General features: G+C 40.5%; 1 protein-coding gene across 2 annotated transcripts in view; it reads right to left on the bottom strand.

The window, feature by feature from the left end:
* The window catches only part of TBC1D8 (TBC1 domain family member 8), a 50,150-nt gene that overhangs the window by 15,875 nt on the left and 18,694 nt on the right, over nucleotides 1-15,581 (bottom strand). For both annotated transcript variants that reach the window (XM_081002967.1, XM_081002968.1), the window contains exons 3-7: nucleotides 11,495-11,613; nucleotides 10,040-10,268; nucleotides 7,208-7,448; nucleotides 2,134-2,341; nucleotides 652-846 (exon numbers count right to left, since the gene is read on the bottom strand). In XM_081002967.1, coding sequence (XP_080859093.1) covers nucleotides 652-846; nucleotides 2,134-2,341; nucleotides 7,208-7,448; nucleotides 10,040-10,268; nucleotides 11,495-11,613 — 992 coding nt within the window. The remainder of the gene's footprint in view (nucleotides 1-651; nucleotides 847-2,133; nucleotides 2,342-7,207; nucleotides 7,449-10,039; nucleotides 10,269-11,494; nucleotides 11,614-15,581) is intronic.

Genomic DNA, 15,581 nt, shown 5'->3' on the forward strand with positions numbered 1-15,581 from the left:
AAGCATCTACTAAACTTGTTTATCAACTGACTTTATTTTCTCTGCTTTGGAATAAGAAGCACCTGAAGCCAGCTGAAAGCACATTAATAAAAGATCCCATGAACTGCCTCTAATCCATACACAAAATCCATAGCAAGTAAAAGGAATTTAATACTCCAGTAAACGCAAGCCTGTCATGCCATCTCTTTAGATATATATTTCAACTATGCTCACTACACTTTTTTGCTCTTCTACACTATTTGGCAAATTAGATGTGAAACTAATTATGTAGATGATGAAAATATAAACTAAGGAGTGTTACAGCTATAAATTTACACAGAACTATAGTAAGTGCACACACGGGACTAAGCAGATGTCATGAGCGCAACTACCAACTTTTCTTCCTTATATCTTCAAAATATACCATCCTCTTTCCTCTAGCTAGAAGTGGATTACAAATCGGGGTTATCCTCCAGCTTTTTCCCTACTAGACCTGCATTTCTTATCTCTGAAGCCACATCGGGAAAGGGAACATGTTTAAACTTTTTTTTGTTACACCTTATCTTTAAAAAAATGAACCCATTTATAATACTAGTAAGCCTTTCTTCTAGTTTAAAAGGTACTAGCAAAATATACTGAACATACAGCTGGAACAGGTTAGACATTTAATACCGTCTCTTTGCTTTTCAAATTTCTACGGAGCGATGCGTTGCTAGCCTTCACTTTCTTTAATCTTAGAAGCAGATTCTCTACCAGGGTATCTCTGTCCTTCAGCTCAATGAACTGGAAGGCCGTCTTGCTTTTTATGCTAATAATGATAGGATTGGGAAGAAGGCTAGTGTCCTCCATCTTCTCAATACTAGCCACCTGTTAAAAAAAATGAACACAATATATATATATTCACATCAGAGATCTTTCCCAATGCCAATAAAATTGAAAACCTAGTATAAGGTACAGAAAAAAACAGCAAATAAGTCTGTGCTCTTTGTTAATGGGTCAGGGAATGTAGGGGTGGAAACAAGAAAAACCTGTCTAAGATAACTATTTTTTTATTTTGAAAATCCTGTGCTGTACATTCTTCCCATGTCAAGAACCCCTCTAACTCAATATGCTTTTTATTTTTGAAGTAAACCAGAGAGGATCTGGTTGCCTTTGACATCACCAGTGTGAGAGTCAGTGTGGCGTAGTGGCTAGAGTTACCAGACCTATGCCACAGGAGACCAGAGTTTGAATCCTCACTCAGTCATGAGGTTCACTGGGTCAACCTTGGGCCAGTCACAGTTGCTCAACCTCACAGGGTTGTTGTGAGGATAAAATGGAGAGTGGGGGGAAGTTGTATACAACACCTTGGGCTCTTTGGATAAAAGGTGGGATATAAATAGAATAAACAAATAATGTACAAACTTGAACGTCTATGCTTTTCTTCAGGTAGTTTGTGATAAACTTTATGATGGGGAACACCAAGGTCTGCATCCAAAGGACCATCATACTGGTTCCATTGCCCAAGAGATCTTTAGACATAACAGCAAACCCTTTTTTTAAAACCCAGAAAAGTATGACAAATAATTTGATTCTGCACGAAGGCCTGCCTCTCAAAGGACGAAAGAACCCACTTGCCTAAGTACTCAGGAGTGCCTGGAGTAGCTCTTTATGTGTGTCAGGATCTAAGCAAGATCGCTTACCAGACTCCAAAGGTGCAAACCAGAAGAACTCCCTACCTTCATCCCCGCAAGCAGATTTTAGAAATCCCACTTCAACACATAAGCATGCATGGAAAGGGTAGGGAAAATTCATTGTGAGCATAGCAGATTGGCTAAAGATTGTTAGAGTGTAACTGGTTTGAATTAAGAATTTCTACAGCGTTTTCACATTAGCTGGTGGCAAAGTTTGCTGTGAACACATTTTATAGAGCTGCACATCCATGATTAATATTGCTCAGTGGAGAGAAGCCAATTACTTTTTAATTGGCAACCCTGGACTGATTGTTAAGTACCACATAACTGCTCAACATTACCTGAAGGATATGTGCAATGAGTTGTTAAACAGCTTAGGATAAACAAATAGATAGAACTGTTCTCACATTTAAGTATCTTTTTAAACAGAAAGGTGGTTCGTTAGAAGAATTATGGATTTTTAAAGTGACAAAAGACTAACCTCTACAAGTGGAATTAGAACATTACAGCAGCCATCTTCTTTGCTAGCAAAACAGATATAGCTATCTGAGGCAAACATCCTTCCAACTGTGTGACAGCGGCTAAAGGGAGTCCACAGGGAACAATCTGCAACTTCGTGCAGCTTTTCCTTCTTTGGTAACCGGAAGAAAGCTCTGAAGTACTCATTCCGTGCTCTGAACTCAAGATCTCTTTTGAAAGAAGCAACAGAACAAAACGTTTTTCAAAGGCTGAAACTTAAAGCAACTTGATTTGCTTTCTTATTTAACAAAATAAAACTGCAGTAGGCCAATTCACATGTCATGGTAAGCCATAGGCTCAACAACAGATTCCTTACCATGAGCAAGAAAGCATGCCGATAACCAGGGCTCGAATCTCACTTCCCCCACCCTTCTCCCCGTGATGTACCCAGAAGAAGCAAACCAGAAGCTTAATATTACATATGAACCAGCACTCACGGTTTGTTCCTACCAAAGAATGAATCTTTGCTTCCTTTCATGGTTGGTTTGGCGAGAGATAAACCAAGAGCACTGGTTGGCACTTAACACCACCCTAGTGTTCTGGGAGAAGAGATGCAGCACACTTTGAGCAGCATGTATTAGCACACTTGCTCATTCACTGCAAGCTGTGGTTTGTTGAGTCTTATGTCCTGAGTAAAAGAGTTTTTTAAAAAATCGTTTCCATTAAGCTTCAGCTTCAACAGGCTAATGGCATTTTGCCCGCCTTTGGAAGATTCTCACTGGCATATTTACTGCAGTGGCAAATGAGATCCATTTCTATTAGCCAGGATTTAAATAACCTCAGGTTGTATTCAACGCTGCATGTGGGGCGTTCCACTCACAAAACTAGAGTTTCCCTTCACCTCCTCTCCCCATGCACCTGCAAAATCTGCCTCAAGGGTGCCCAGGCACATATGTATATGCACACAAACCCCTTACCCTATATAAGCAACACAAGTATGGTATGGGTGCCTATGAATATACCAGTTTATCACTTAAGTTCTACAGTTCTTTTCATAGTACATTATTTTTTTCCTCAAAGCAGTTCGCTTTAAGGAAGAAATAGTTTCCCTCTCTGTTTCAGTAAAAGAATGCAAAGTGTGGGCTAAAGAATCTAAGGAGTGCCTTCTGGCATCTGTGCTTCATTTGACAACAGAAATCCATCAACTCCCCCTGCTCAAGTAGTTTTAAGAATTTAGAATGCCTTTTTCATTTGTGACAGCAGCTTAATAAAACAGCTTGGTGGGCCATTTTGCATAGTACAGAGGACAGTTTTGCAACCATTTCAAAATCCAGAACACACAGGGTTGCCATATTTTAAACAGTGAAAATCCACAGATTGATTGATTGATTTTGTCAAAGTTGTTTTGTTTTGGGGGCAAAAGCACAAAAAATGCTGTTTTTGAGCTACTTTTATGGAAAAATGGCAAAAACGGCACTGCTGCCATGGGCTGCCATACGTCCAGATTTTCCCGGACATTTCCCCGATTTCTGCCTGGACACTGCTGCTGACTGCGGTATTCCAGATATGTCTGGGAAAAATTTGGACGTACGGCAACCCTAGAACAGACTTGCTGGGCTTCTGAAGCAAGTCAGAAAGTTTTTATTTTGTTTAAAGACAAACAAGAGAAAACTGTACTCAAAGGAAGAAAAGATTGTGTTTACAGTCAAAGTTTCCTCACAAGAAAAAAAATAATCACCTGACAAAGTCAACTAACAATCTGCTAGTATGACTAAGTGTTGCATTGGCTCAGCACAAAAATATTTTTCCATTCTGACCAGAACAGAGTTGAATCAGTGACAACATCTCCAGTTCATTTTGTAGAAGCCTCTTTGCCAGTATCTATATGAAGGGTGGGTGAACTACTCTCGCACGAAAATAGTTTCTAAAATGCTTGTTCTTGGAAAGACAACAGATACCACAGTATACTTTGTACAATCACTGTATATATTAAGTTTTAAATATGTGTGTAAAATCCACCTATATAGTACTTTTTAAATTTAGGGCTTTTTAGCAGAGTTGAGCTGTTAGATGCCACTCATGCTCAGTGTAAATGAAGAGATTTTGTTACACTTTATGGGAGAATTGTGATGACTTCCCATTTTTAAAATTCTATTTTGTGCATTTAAATATAGCATTAGCAGTATGCATTGAACAAGGGGGAAATACAGAGAATAGTTGACCAAAACATTTAATATCATTAACTGCCGAGTTTCTAAAGTGTAGCACAAACTAAAGTGTAGCACAACACAAACTAGAGCCTTGCACTGGGGTGGCATTTCCAAAGGGCTCTCGGTATTTCAGAAACACATGGGCCCTACATCTGTTGGGAGGGCCATCCCTCCATTTGCGCTGAGCTACATAGGTGTGCATAGGACTTCTAAAGTGCAGCATAGCTGCAGCGATGATCTCTCTCCTTGCTCTTCAAGTCAAACTTGATGGTGATGGAGCTTGCAGTGCGCCATGGAATGAGGTGTAAGGGGCTTTGGTGGGAAGGGGAAATCAGCAAAAATCAGACTTCTTCTTGCATAAGTGGAAGTGCCTTCCACTCACACAAGGAGTGAACAGCTCTGTATTTAAGGCATTGCTTTTAAAAAGACTTAATGTGGTTCAATGTGAGAGAGACCTGCTCTATTATAAGGAATGTGCTTATTTTTGTACTCTTTGAAAAAGCTGCAGCAGCTGGAAATGTGTTGGGCCAACAGAATGAAGTAATCCTTTATAGCAACTTTATTTAATTCCATAATTCTTTGTCCACTCTGTAAACCTTTGCTTGAAATTTCCTTCTAAGCAAGAAATCAATTTGAAAGCTTTAAGTATAGTCCCACACAATAGCTATAAAGAAAGAAAATGTGTTGGACTGCAAAGAGCAAACAAAACAGAATAATAATCCTCAGTACTAAAATGTTTAAGAACCACAGGTATGTGACATAAATAGCGTAACATATAAAGAATTCTGAAGTTTAAGATGGCATTTTGTTTAATACCATATAAACAAAGAAATTCATGCTGCTGATTTGCAAAACAATTCTAACTTATTCTGAACACAGAATTTCAAGGGGGAAAGGTAGACTTTGGAGAAAGTCCAGCTGTGCCTCCAAACTGCTGCTTTTAATACAAGACTCTTTAGAGTGTGGTTGCCTACTGCACTAATTATACACACTAAGAAAATCCAGGCAAGATTATAAGAAAGCAGCTGCTCAATCATGCAATTCAAACCAGAAAATGTTCATTATAAGTTGCAATATCACATAATGTAGCAAAATAAAATGCACAAGCAATATCACATATGTAGCAAAATATAATACACAACGTTTTTGTGCTTTCTACATTCTGGGCAAACAGTCACACAGAGTCCATTAATAAGAGGACGTTTTAAAACACTCATATTAAGAAGATCTTGTGTCTGGGTACTGTTGAAAGCATTTCGGGGCATTTAAAATAAAGAGCTTTTGTGGTTATGTAATACTTCAATCTCTCTTTGCTTTTGGGAGCAAATGCTTGTTAATTCTTCTGTAATTCACTGCCTGAGCATTATCCTTTATTAACCTAGGGGTGGGGAACCTGTGGCCCTCCAGATTTTGATCGACCACAACTCCCATCATCCTTGTCCATTGTTCATGCTGGCTGCAGGTGATGGGCATTTGGAGTTCAACGATCTCTGGAGGGTTGCAGGTTCTCCATCTCTGCTTTAGTGAAAGTTGGCTGGAAATCCCATCTCTTCCCAAATGATGAACTACAGGGAAAAACACAACTGGAATAGATCCAGACATATCCCACTGCAAACGGAACCGCTGTTTCCATTCGTGGATGGGACCCTGATTCAGTGGAGGTTGTTGCAGATGGAAGTGGGAGGAGGCATTTTCTAGTACTCTCCTTCCCCCTCCAAATCCAAGTGCCATTTATCCACTTTGTTCTGAAGGGTCTTCAAACCATCCAAAGCAGATCTGGGGAGGAATCTGGGGTTGGGGGAAGGAAGAGTTGCTGAAAATTGTCTCCCCACTCTTCTGTCCCAGGGTGCATGGAATCAGCAGAGTTCTGCCAAATCAAGCCTGGATTCAACTCAATATATTTCTTTCTTTTTCTTTCTTTCTTTTTAAAGGAAAATGTACCGGCAAGGCAAGATATTATACTACATAATGGGGAAAATGTGTTTGCTTTGGCGGAAGGTGACTCGGAAACTACAACTAATGCAGAATGCAGCTGGGAGTGGCTGCCGGGACCATATAACACAAGGCCTAAAGGATCTACACTGGCTCCCAGTACATTTACAAGCACAATTCAAAGTGTTGATGACTTAACGCCCTTAACGGCTTTGGACCTGCATTCCTGAAGGAGCGTCTCCACTCCCATTGTTCAACCCAGACACTGAGGTCCTGCTTCAAGGGTCTTCTGCTGGTTCCCTCACTGCGAGAACCAGCAGGCAGAAGGCCTTCTCGGTAGTGGCATCCACCCTGTGGAACGTCCTCCCTTCAGATATCAAGGAAATAAACAACTATCTGACTTTTAGAAGACATCTGAAGGCAGCCCTGTACAGAGAAGTTTTTTAATGGTTGATGTTTTACTGTGTGCTGGAAACTGCCCAGAGTGGCTGGGGCAACCCAGTGAGATGGGCAGCATATAAATAAATTATTACTATTATTACTATTATTATTGCTTCCAAAAAATGCAGAGTGTGAAGTTGTACAACAAGGCATTACTCTGCAAAGACCTTGCACAAATTAAGACTCTCTTTTAATCCAATAATGCTGGCATGTGGCCTCCAGGAGATTGCCCACAACAAAATGTGACCATTGGGCTGAAAAAGCTTGTGTGTCTTCCTGCATTACAGAGAAATGCTAAAGATGTGACTGGTTCTGAATAATACCACAAGGGTCACAGGACTTACTTGATTGAAGTTATTTTTGTATTTTGTTCCCCGCCCTTTCCCAGATAGATTTGCTCTTTATTTAGACTTTATGACACAAAGGTAGTAGTGGGGTGGGGTGGGGGTGGAATACTACTTAAAATATGAGACCCCTTCAAGAAAAAGCAACAAAAACGATGTCACTATTTACCTCTTGGTGATCAGAGTAGGATCTTGCAAACCTGGATCCAGTTCAAAGACCTCATTATCCAGTAGCCTGCGGAGAGTTACATCTGCCAACTGTTCCATTATCCTGAATGCTTCATCAATATTAAGGAACATAGAGAAATCACGTTCTTTACTTTGAGTGGTGATGCGGATAATGTCAGTCATCAAGATATTGGAGGTTCTTTCCAACTTCTGGACATCAACCCAGGGAATGATAAGTTTTACTGCAACCAGGGAAACACAAAAAGATCTATTGAAGTAAACATCAGAATCCAGCAATCTATGTCTCCCACACATACATATATACACACAGTTTCTCCACATATCTTCTTCGAAGTAAATTCATGCTGGATTCAGTGATACTTCGCTCCAAGTAAGTATATATAAGATTGCAGCAATAATAACAACAAGAACAACAAGAATTTTATTATTCATACCCTGGCCATCTGGCTGGGTTTCCCCAGCCACTCTGGGTGGCTTACAACATATCTAAAAACATAAAAACATCAATCCTTAAAAACGTCCCTAAAGGAAGTAAAAATTCATGTTGGGTATTTTCTCCTCACTTTAGTTTATTCTGAACAGTCAGTAAAACAGTATTAATCCAAGCAGGCCATATGCAGATTACTCCATGGGAGGACTGGCACACCTACAATGTGGCAGTCACATCAGGCACCAGATAAAGGCTTGACTAGTATGCCGCTCTGCAGCCGTGCCACCTCCTCTGCCACAAGCTCCTCCAAACCACTGTGTGCCACTCCACCACGCCAGGGCTTCCCTGGGCTGCCTCCAAGCAGCAACAGTGGAAAAGGAGGAGGCAGCAGGTGGTGGGGAGCTGATGAAGCGACTGACAAGGCACCAGGGGCTTTTGCTTCAAGAGGCAAAATGTCCTGCGCTAGCCCTGCTCCATGAAGATTAAATCTGTAGCCCCTGTAGGCAGAATTTTAGGTAACTTTATACAATGTAGTTAAAAAGCTAAAACGGGGCCACGGGTGCAGACAGAAGGATGTTGCAATGCACAAAAATCCATTCTGTTTCTGGTGAACCCATGTTAAGAGTAGACTCAGAATGTGAAAGGCTGCTTTGGTAAATGAGGAGAAATGATAAAAGAACAAAAACATCTGCAAGGACTAACTGTACTTCTGTCAAAAACCATGGATGCACTGATTTATCTTTCAGGAGATTTAATGAGCAGTAATGCAAATTGCAGGATTCCTTATAGTCACAAGGCTTCAGTATGATACAAAGTTATATTCTTCAGCCTAATAAGGATAATGAATCCTTTGTGGCAAGTCTGTGCAAAGCTGCCGTAAGATAAAACAAGGGACAACGTCTATCATACAAATCACCATCAGCTTTTTTAATGTATGCAGTAATGTTTCTTACCTTAAAAACTTAGGCAATACAATTAAATGAGTTTTACAGTTTTGAACTAGAAAAGAATGAGGAAGCCCCAGGTCACCTCATATAAACCCAGAAATTCTATGTCTCAGGCTTGGAAGATGATCCCATCCCCTTACCACCAGTCCTACTCCTTGTCCTAAAATCAACATACTGATTTTAGACACCAAATTTAGAGTGCGTTTCCCCCCCTTATCTATACATTCTTGAAAAGGAGAAATTACAGCTGATCATATATAAAATTGACTTCTGGGGTAATTCTTTTAATTTATTTTGATAGTAACAGACACTACTTTTTTCTGGGGGGACACGGGGGGACACATACCCCTAAACATTTAAGTTTTGCCTCATTGAGGGGCAGTATTTCAATATGAGTAGGAAAATGAGAGTACCCCTAAACATTTTTTTAGAAAAAAACACTAGTAACAGATACAAAATGTATTCATATATTTTTAGTTTACTCCCTTTAAGTCTTTAAATGTAGGATAACATTTTAAACTACAAAACAACAACTGGAAATTAAGAATATAATGTTTCTAACCATGAACTGTAACCAAGGTTTCTTCTTGGTTTACACAGCTTGTGGTTTGTCTGGATTCAAACAAACCACAAACCCATATTCAGACAACACACTAAGCCTTGGCTCACAGCAGTGCAGCAGCAGGACCAGAAGAGCAAAACAGCCACAATTTCCCTCCCAGGAACCCACAGCTTATGTCTTCATGAGAAGCCATAGTTTGGTCTAGTGATACATGCGACCTGAGCCTTAATTTACAAGGATGAGCAGAAAGCTCCCTGGTGGCTTGGTGTGTGTGTGTATACATGTGTGCATGTAGACAGAAATATGTGCACAAGTGTGTGTACATACACACACATCCCAGTACAAGGAAATGCTCCTCTTTGATTCACAAGCATTCTTTTTTGCTTTAATCACGTTATAATGACTTTACAAATATGTTTGCTTGACATTTTTTAAAACAGGATCAGAAAAATGCATGGAGGATAAGTCTACCAAAGGCTACTAGCCATGACAGATATTTTCTATCTTCACTGCCAGAGGCAGTATGCTTTTGAATACCTGTTGCTAGGAATTGCAAGTAGGTTATGTGGGTTCCCATAAGCATCTGGTTAGCCAGCGTGAGAACACAATGCTGGACTGGATGGGCCTTTGGTCTGATCCAGCACAGCTACTGTTATATTCTTGTCCTGAACTCACAAAGTTAGAGCAGGTTACAAATCCAAATAAATGGTCTCTTATGAAAATGTGCCTACTTAAAATAAAGCTGATCATCTCTGATTTAGCCAAAGGATGAAATAACTACACTTTTACCTTCTTCCTTAGGGAAACCAATTCAGCAGTTTGAAAAGCAAGCGTACAAATCAGTGAGATGCGTTATTGCAGGCTCATACTTACATTCCTTGCCGAGAAAGAAGGAATAGAAACAGAGGTGATTGATGCTGAGATAAAGCCATCCCTGCCGAGGAACTTTGCCCTTCCAGCAGCAGCATGAGTAAAAGGTTATCAGTTTCTCTGCCTCGGGGAAGTTAAATCTGGTCTCAAATTTCACTAGTGCTTCTCTGAACTTCTCAGGCTCCTCTTCCTGCTCAGCTAGCTTACTGCTGGTTTCTTCTGCTATTAATGCCTAAGTCAATGGCAAATTAATGCATTAGAGGAGAAACTGAAGTGACCACATGCAACTTAATAGTTACAAGCAACCAAATGATTTACAAGATTTGCTGTTCAACTTAATAGCTTACATTACATATTTAAAAGCAACTAATAAATTAAAACTTGGTATTTGTATAGTGCTTTAAAGCAGGGGTGGTTAATTTTTGGCCACCCCACTGTTGGTGGACTTCAACTCCCATCATCCCTGAGTACTGGCTGGGCATGATGGGAGAAGGAGTACAACAACATGAAAGGGCAAGTTCCCCATCATTTAGAAGAGGGTTTCCCAAACTTGGGTCTCCAGCTGTTTGGGTGATGACCCCCAGCTACTAGGACCAATGGTAAGGGATGATGGGAATTGTAGTCCAAAAACAGCTGGAGACCCAAGTTTGGGAAACCCTGTTTGGGAAACATTCAAGGTGCAATTTCAACCATCCCGAAATTAAGTTGGTATTATTCTCATAATACTCAAGAATGCAAAACCACAATTCCTTAAGCGTAGAGTCTGATCATATACCAAATGGCTAATATGTTTCTGCTCCAAGAAATACCCTAGGGCAGGGGTAGGTGACCTAAGCCCCATGGGCCACAAGCAGCCCACGGGGGTCATTTAACCAGCCCGTGAGCCGCCCCCAAACTGCACCGCCTGCACGGCAAGTCCCCACCCACTGCACTAAACCAGTGCAGTGTGGCACAGGGACTTGCTTCTGCGGTGTCGGAAATCACATCTGTGCATGCTCAGACGCTGAAAATTGCAGATGCAGATGCTGGAAATCGTGGCCACGTGGGAGCCAGTGTGGTGTAGTGGTTAAGAGTGGTAGTCTCGTAATCTGGGGAACCGGGTTCAAGTCTCCGCTCCTCCACATGCAGCTGCTGGGTGACCTTGGGCCAGTCACACTTCTTTGAAGTCTCTCAGCCCCACTCACCTCACAGAGTGTTTGTTGTAGGGGAGGAAGGGAAAGGAGAATGTTAGCCGCTTTGAGACTCCTTAAAGGGAGTGAAAGGCGGGATATCAAATCCAAACTCTTCTTCTTCTTCTTCTTCTTCTTCTCATGATCCGTCCCAAGGAGGGATCTCTGCTGGAGTGAACCAGCCCAGGCAAAGTAAACCGTGCCAACCCCTGCCCTATGGGAATAGATGTCTCTGCTCCTCAATACTGTTTTGCCCCTTATAAAACAAGTGGAAAGAATGAAGGCCTACCTTTATTTTACCTCTGACAAAGCTAACAATATCTTCTTTATTATCAAATACAGACAAGGTGTGGAGTAGGTTTTGTTCCAGCCACTCCCAGTGATGATTTATTTCCTCGGTTGTGGCACCTGACATAAGAAAGGAAGAGAGGGGAGAACTGAGCAAGATACCAAATGTGGTGAGGAAGGTTTTCAAATTAAAAAGGAAAAATAACACAAAAGTATATTAAAAGTGAGTGTTGTACAAACAAATTCAGACCAATCCAAGAATCTGTAGTAACATACAAACTTTAGTAACAAACTGGCCATGACTTTTTCTGTTTTCGTATCTCTAGTTTAATGCCTGCTTCAATAGCCCTTTGTAGATGTATACCACTATTTAATGCAATTGGGGCAGCAGAACCTGTTATTTCACTTTTGAAGGTAGTCTCTGTTATGGTGAATTACTGTGGTATTTCTTCAGTTATTGTGACCTTTCATTACTGTGGTATTTTTAAAGCAGCAATATTAAAGCACTGAAATATTTACCTGACTACCCAATCCATCAGGTAGACATAATTAAGGGATGGCTTCCTCATAAGGACATTTTGAAGATGAAGCAACTTGGGTTATCTGAAACCTGCCAAATCAGACCAAAAGCCTTTCCTACTCCAGCATCCTGTACCCCACTAGCTGTGTCCAGCCAGATGCCTCTATGAATCTCACAAGCAAGACATGAGGGCAACAGCCCTTTCCTGGTGCTGCTCCCCAGCAACCGTCAGAGCAAAACACAAGGTATTGCTGAGGCACTATCTGCTGAGTTGACTCCAGACTCTTATTTATTGAAGTCTGGTTATGGCTATTGCAGACTAAAGGGCGGAACAGACATATAATATTATGCTGAAAAAGGAACAGGCACTGAATACCATTTTGAGTGCTTGCCACATGATAATCGGAACACCACACGAAGCCTCCCCGCAAGTAAATGCAGAACAAAACTAACACGTTAGGAAGCAATGTTATAGCCTGGGTCACTTTGTGTTGTGCTCATTTTCTACTTGCAAGGATATTTTCACGTAGGGGAGCATTCTGCAATGGTACAGTCCGCTCTACCACCATATTCTGCTATATGGGTAGGAAAGCCTTCCTACTCATACGGCAAGTAAAAAATGAGCACAACATGAAGTGACCCAGACAGAGACAGGGAGCAATAGAAAATGAATGCAAGAGCAAGATTGCTACAAAGCAAACAACCATCCACCTACTTGCAGAGAATAAGTAAAGCTACAATCCTGTAGACATGGCAATAGATCCCACTAAATACAAACACCTAAAGTACTGTGTTGTGAATTAGCTGGATTACAGGAAGAGGAGGAAGTAACAGTCACCCTTTCCAGACCATTACCCCAAGTGACAGAGGAAAAAGAGAACATCTGAGGATGGTAGGGGGACAGGTAAACATAATCAGACCCAAGTACTGCAACCATTAAAGATACTGCACATTGCCGCACACAGCAGAGATGATAAATATAGTTAAATATTTTTCCACTTTCCTCTGGTAGGTTTCCCACAGAGAATGCCAATTGCAAGGGAAACTTTCCAAGAGTTAACTTCCTCAACAGGAAGACCTCGTGATGGCTCTTGATAAACACTATTAATCAAGATAACTCCTGCTCAAACACATGCACACACACAAAAACATTAGTATTAAAAATGGCATTTGATAGCTTGCTTAGCATTGTTAGAAGCTGTAGAGCTATATCTGACCAATGCTGAACTCAGTAACAAAACAAACAGAACTGCTGCCTCTTACAACACCTTTATATGAAAGAGAAGAGATGGAAGCAGAAAGCTTTCCCACAGAAGTATTTATACATGTATTGATTATGTTTTTATTCCTTGGTATGGGGAAGAATAAGGGGAAGGTAGTAAGGCCCTTATACAAAATGGGGAACAGGCAAGAAGGGTTTGTTTCTTGATCATCCTTAAACTCAATACACAGCAGGGCAAATGTTTAATGCTAATGGAAGGGTTGATATTTTAGCAACTAATATGTTTTGTATTACTAGCAGCTTTAAATTCTGTTGATCTGTTGCTTTATCACTGCAATCTGCTTTAAGTGACTTTTGAGCAAACAACAGTGACATATGGGCTAAGGTGTGTAAATTGACTGATAGGTTATAGTTATATGCTTAATTTTACAACCAGTTGGTTTGGAATTGTTTCATTTGTTGGTTTCATGATTCTGTATGTTGTAACTTGCACCAGGATTGCTTTATGATGAAAGGAGGGACATTAATTTTATAAATAAACAACATCTGCATGCGACCACTGCCAGAGTCAAGTCTCTTTTCGCTTTCATTATGAGCTAAATTTCAACCACTTCTCTTTGTCCAGATTTTCACTCTGTTCCTCTTTCAATTCCATATGTAGTTATTAAATCAAGCAGCTGAATTAATCATTTTGGATTTTCTCCCACTCACCCTCCTATCTCACTGTACAAGATAAGGAGGGAAAAAAGATTCATTTCTACCTGCAACATAGCATTCAAGATTACAAGCTGGAAATTGCAATTATTTTGGCATTACAATCATTGTGGCATTCCACAGAGTAGGTTTGCAGAATCAGAGGTTGAGAATCATTAAACAGTTCCAGGATGTACAAAATTCAGACTTTTCTATTTTGGCTGTATCTAAAGTTGTGTGGCAAATCTCATTACACTAACAATAGCAGCGTTGTTAGAAACAAGAACTATGAGAGGGCAAAAAAGGAAGATACATAACTGTATCTAGCATCATTACATTGGTCCAAGGAGTAGGAAAGGATGAAGGAGCAGTACAAGTAAGCGGGGGGAGGGGGGCAACTGACATCTACATAATTATTTACAGGGCTGACCTCATCTTGCCTCTTACAGTACATTCTGAAGTAAAGCAAAGATACCAGAATGCAAGATACACATGTATTATATCAGTTATAAAAACATCACGTGTAACTAACTCATCAACGTGTAACTAACCTTAAAAATACTTGAAATAAGAGGATGGATTATTTCTGGCTTACCACTTCTATTTTAAAGGAAAAGCGCTTCCTGCACATGTGTACCCTTCATCACCAACACAGTGACATATCTAAACCAAGCACAAAAAAATCTAGTCACTTGCAGTGAACGCAAGAGACAATCTCGGTGCTTTTGCCCTTCACTTTCTACAAGAAGGTCAAAGAAGCAGTATACAAAAATCGATCCTCCTGGCTGAGAGAGAGAGAGAGTCCACCTGTTGTTTTCCTGACTGCTATTGTCAAGCCTAGAAACGCTGTTTCAATGCTGCTGGTGGCAGCATGCAATGGCAAGCAAATTTAAATAATTTATGAGCCAACTCCACACTATCTCACGAACCTCTATGTAGCCATAAAATTGCTTCGGCTGCACACTTATGATCGATACAACATTGATCCTATAACTATAAATTAGTATCCCACTAGCTATATAAATTAACTTATCATAATCTTCTGCAGTGAAAAGGCCTTGATTTTCAAGCTCTACTGAGGAGAAAGAAAGGACAGGAGACTGATTCAAAGAGGGTGCTGTAATGCAGCATAGGAAGCTACACACTTTAGGGAGAGGGAACACAAGTATACAAACTGTGGCTGTTTACACGGCACTGTAAACCAGCCAGGGTTGCTGGTTTAATGTGCAGGAGCAGTGTTCTGGTGCATGCTGCCTAATTACTCCCACTTTACTCCTACTCTGTTGCAAGCTGTGGGAACTGGAAAGTGGTAACTGAGCCTGGATTTCAATTGCGTCTGTGCCTGGGATTCTAGTTCTAAACCATGATAGGCCAGAAGTCCTTGTCTACAGTGATGTGAACAACATCCTTGAACAACAGACAGGGGAACCAAACATTATTAACGTTGCTTTCAAATAAGAAACTGAATCATGCTAGTAGCAAATATGGCAAGGCAAGGAATCCTTTTAAACCCAAAGAAAGCAGTAAAATTCCCTACAGCCTTAAAATGCATTCTGCTAATCAAAGGGCTTGAGTAGCTTTAAGAGAAGGAAAATCAGAGTATACTAAACTCACTTTCTCACTTTCTCATACCTCGGGTTGAAATAGCTTCGG

Source organism: Podarcis pityusensis, assembly GCF_964106645.2.
Source record: "Podarcis pityusensis genome assembly, chromosome: 4".
NCBI lineage: Eukaryota > Metazoa > Chordata > Lepidosauria > Squamata > Lacertidae > Podarcis > Podarcis pityusensis.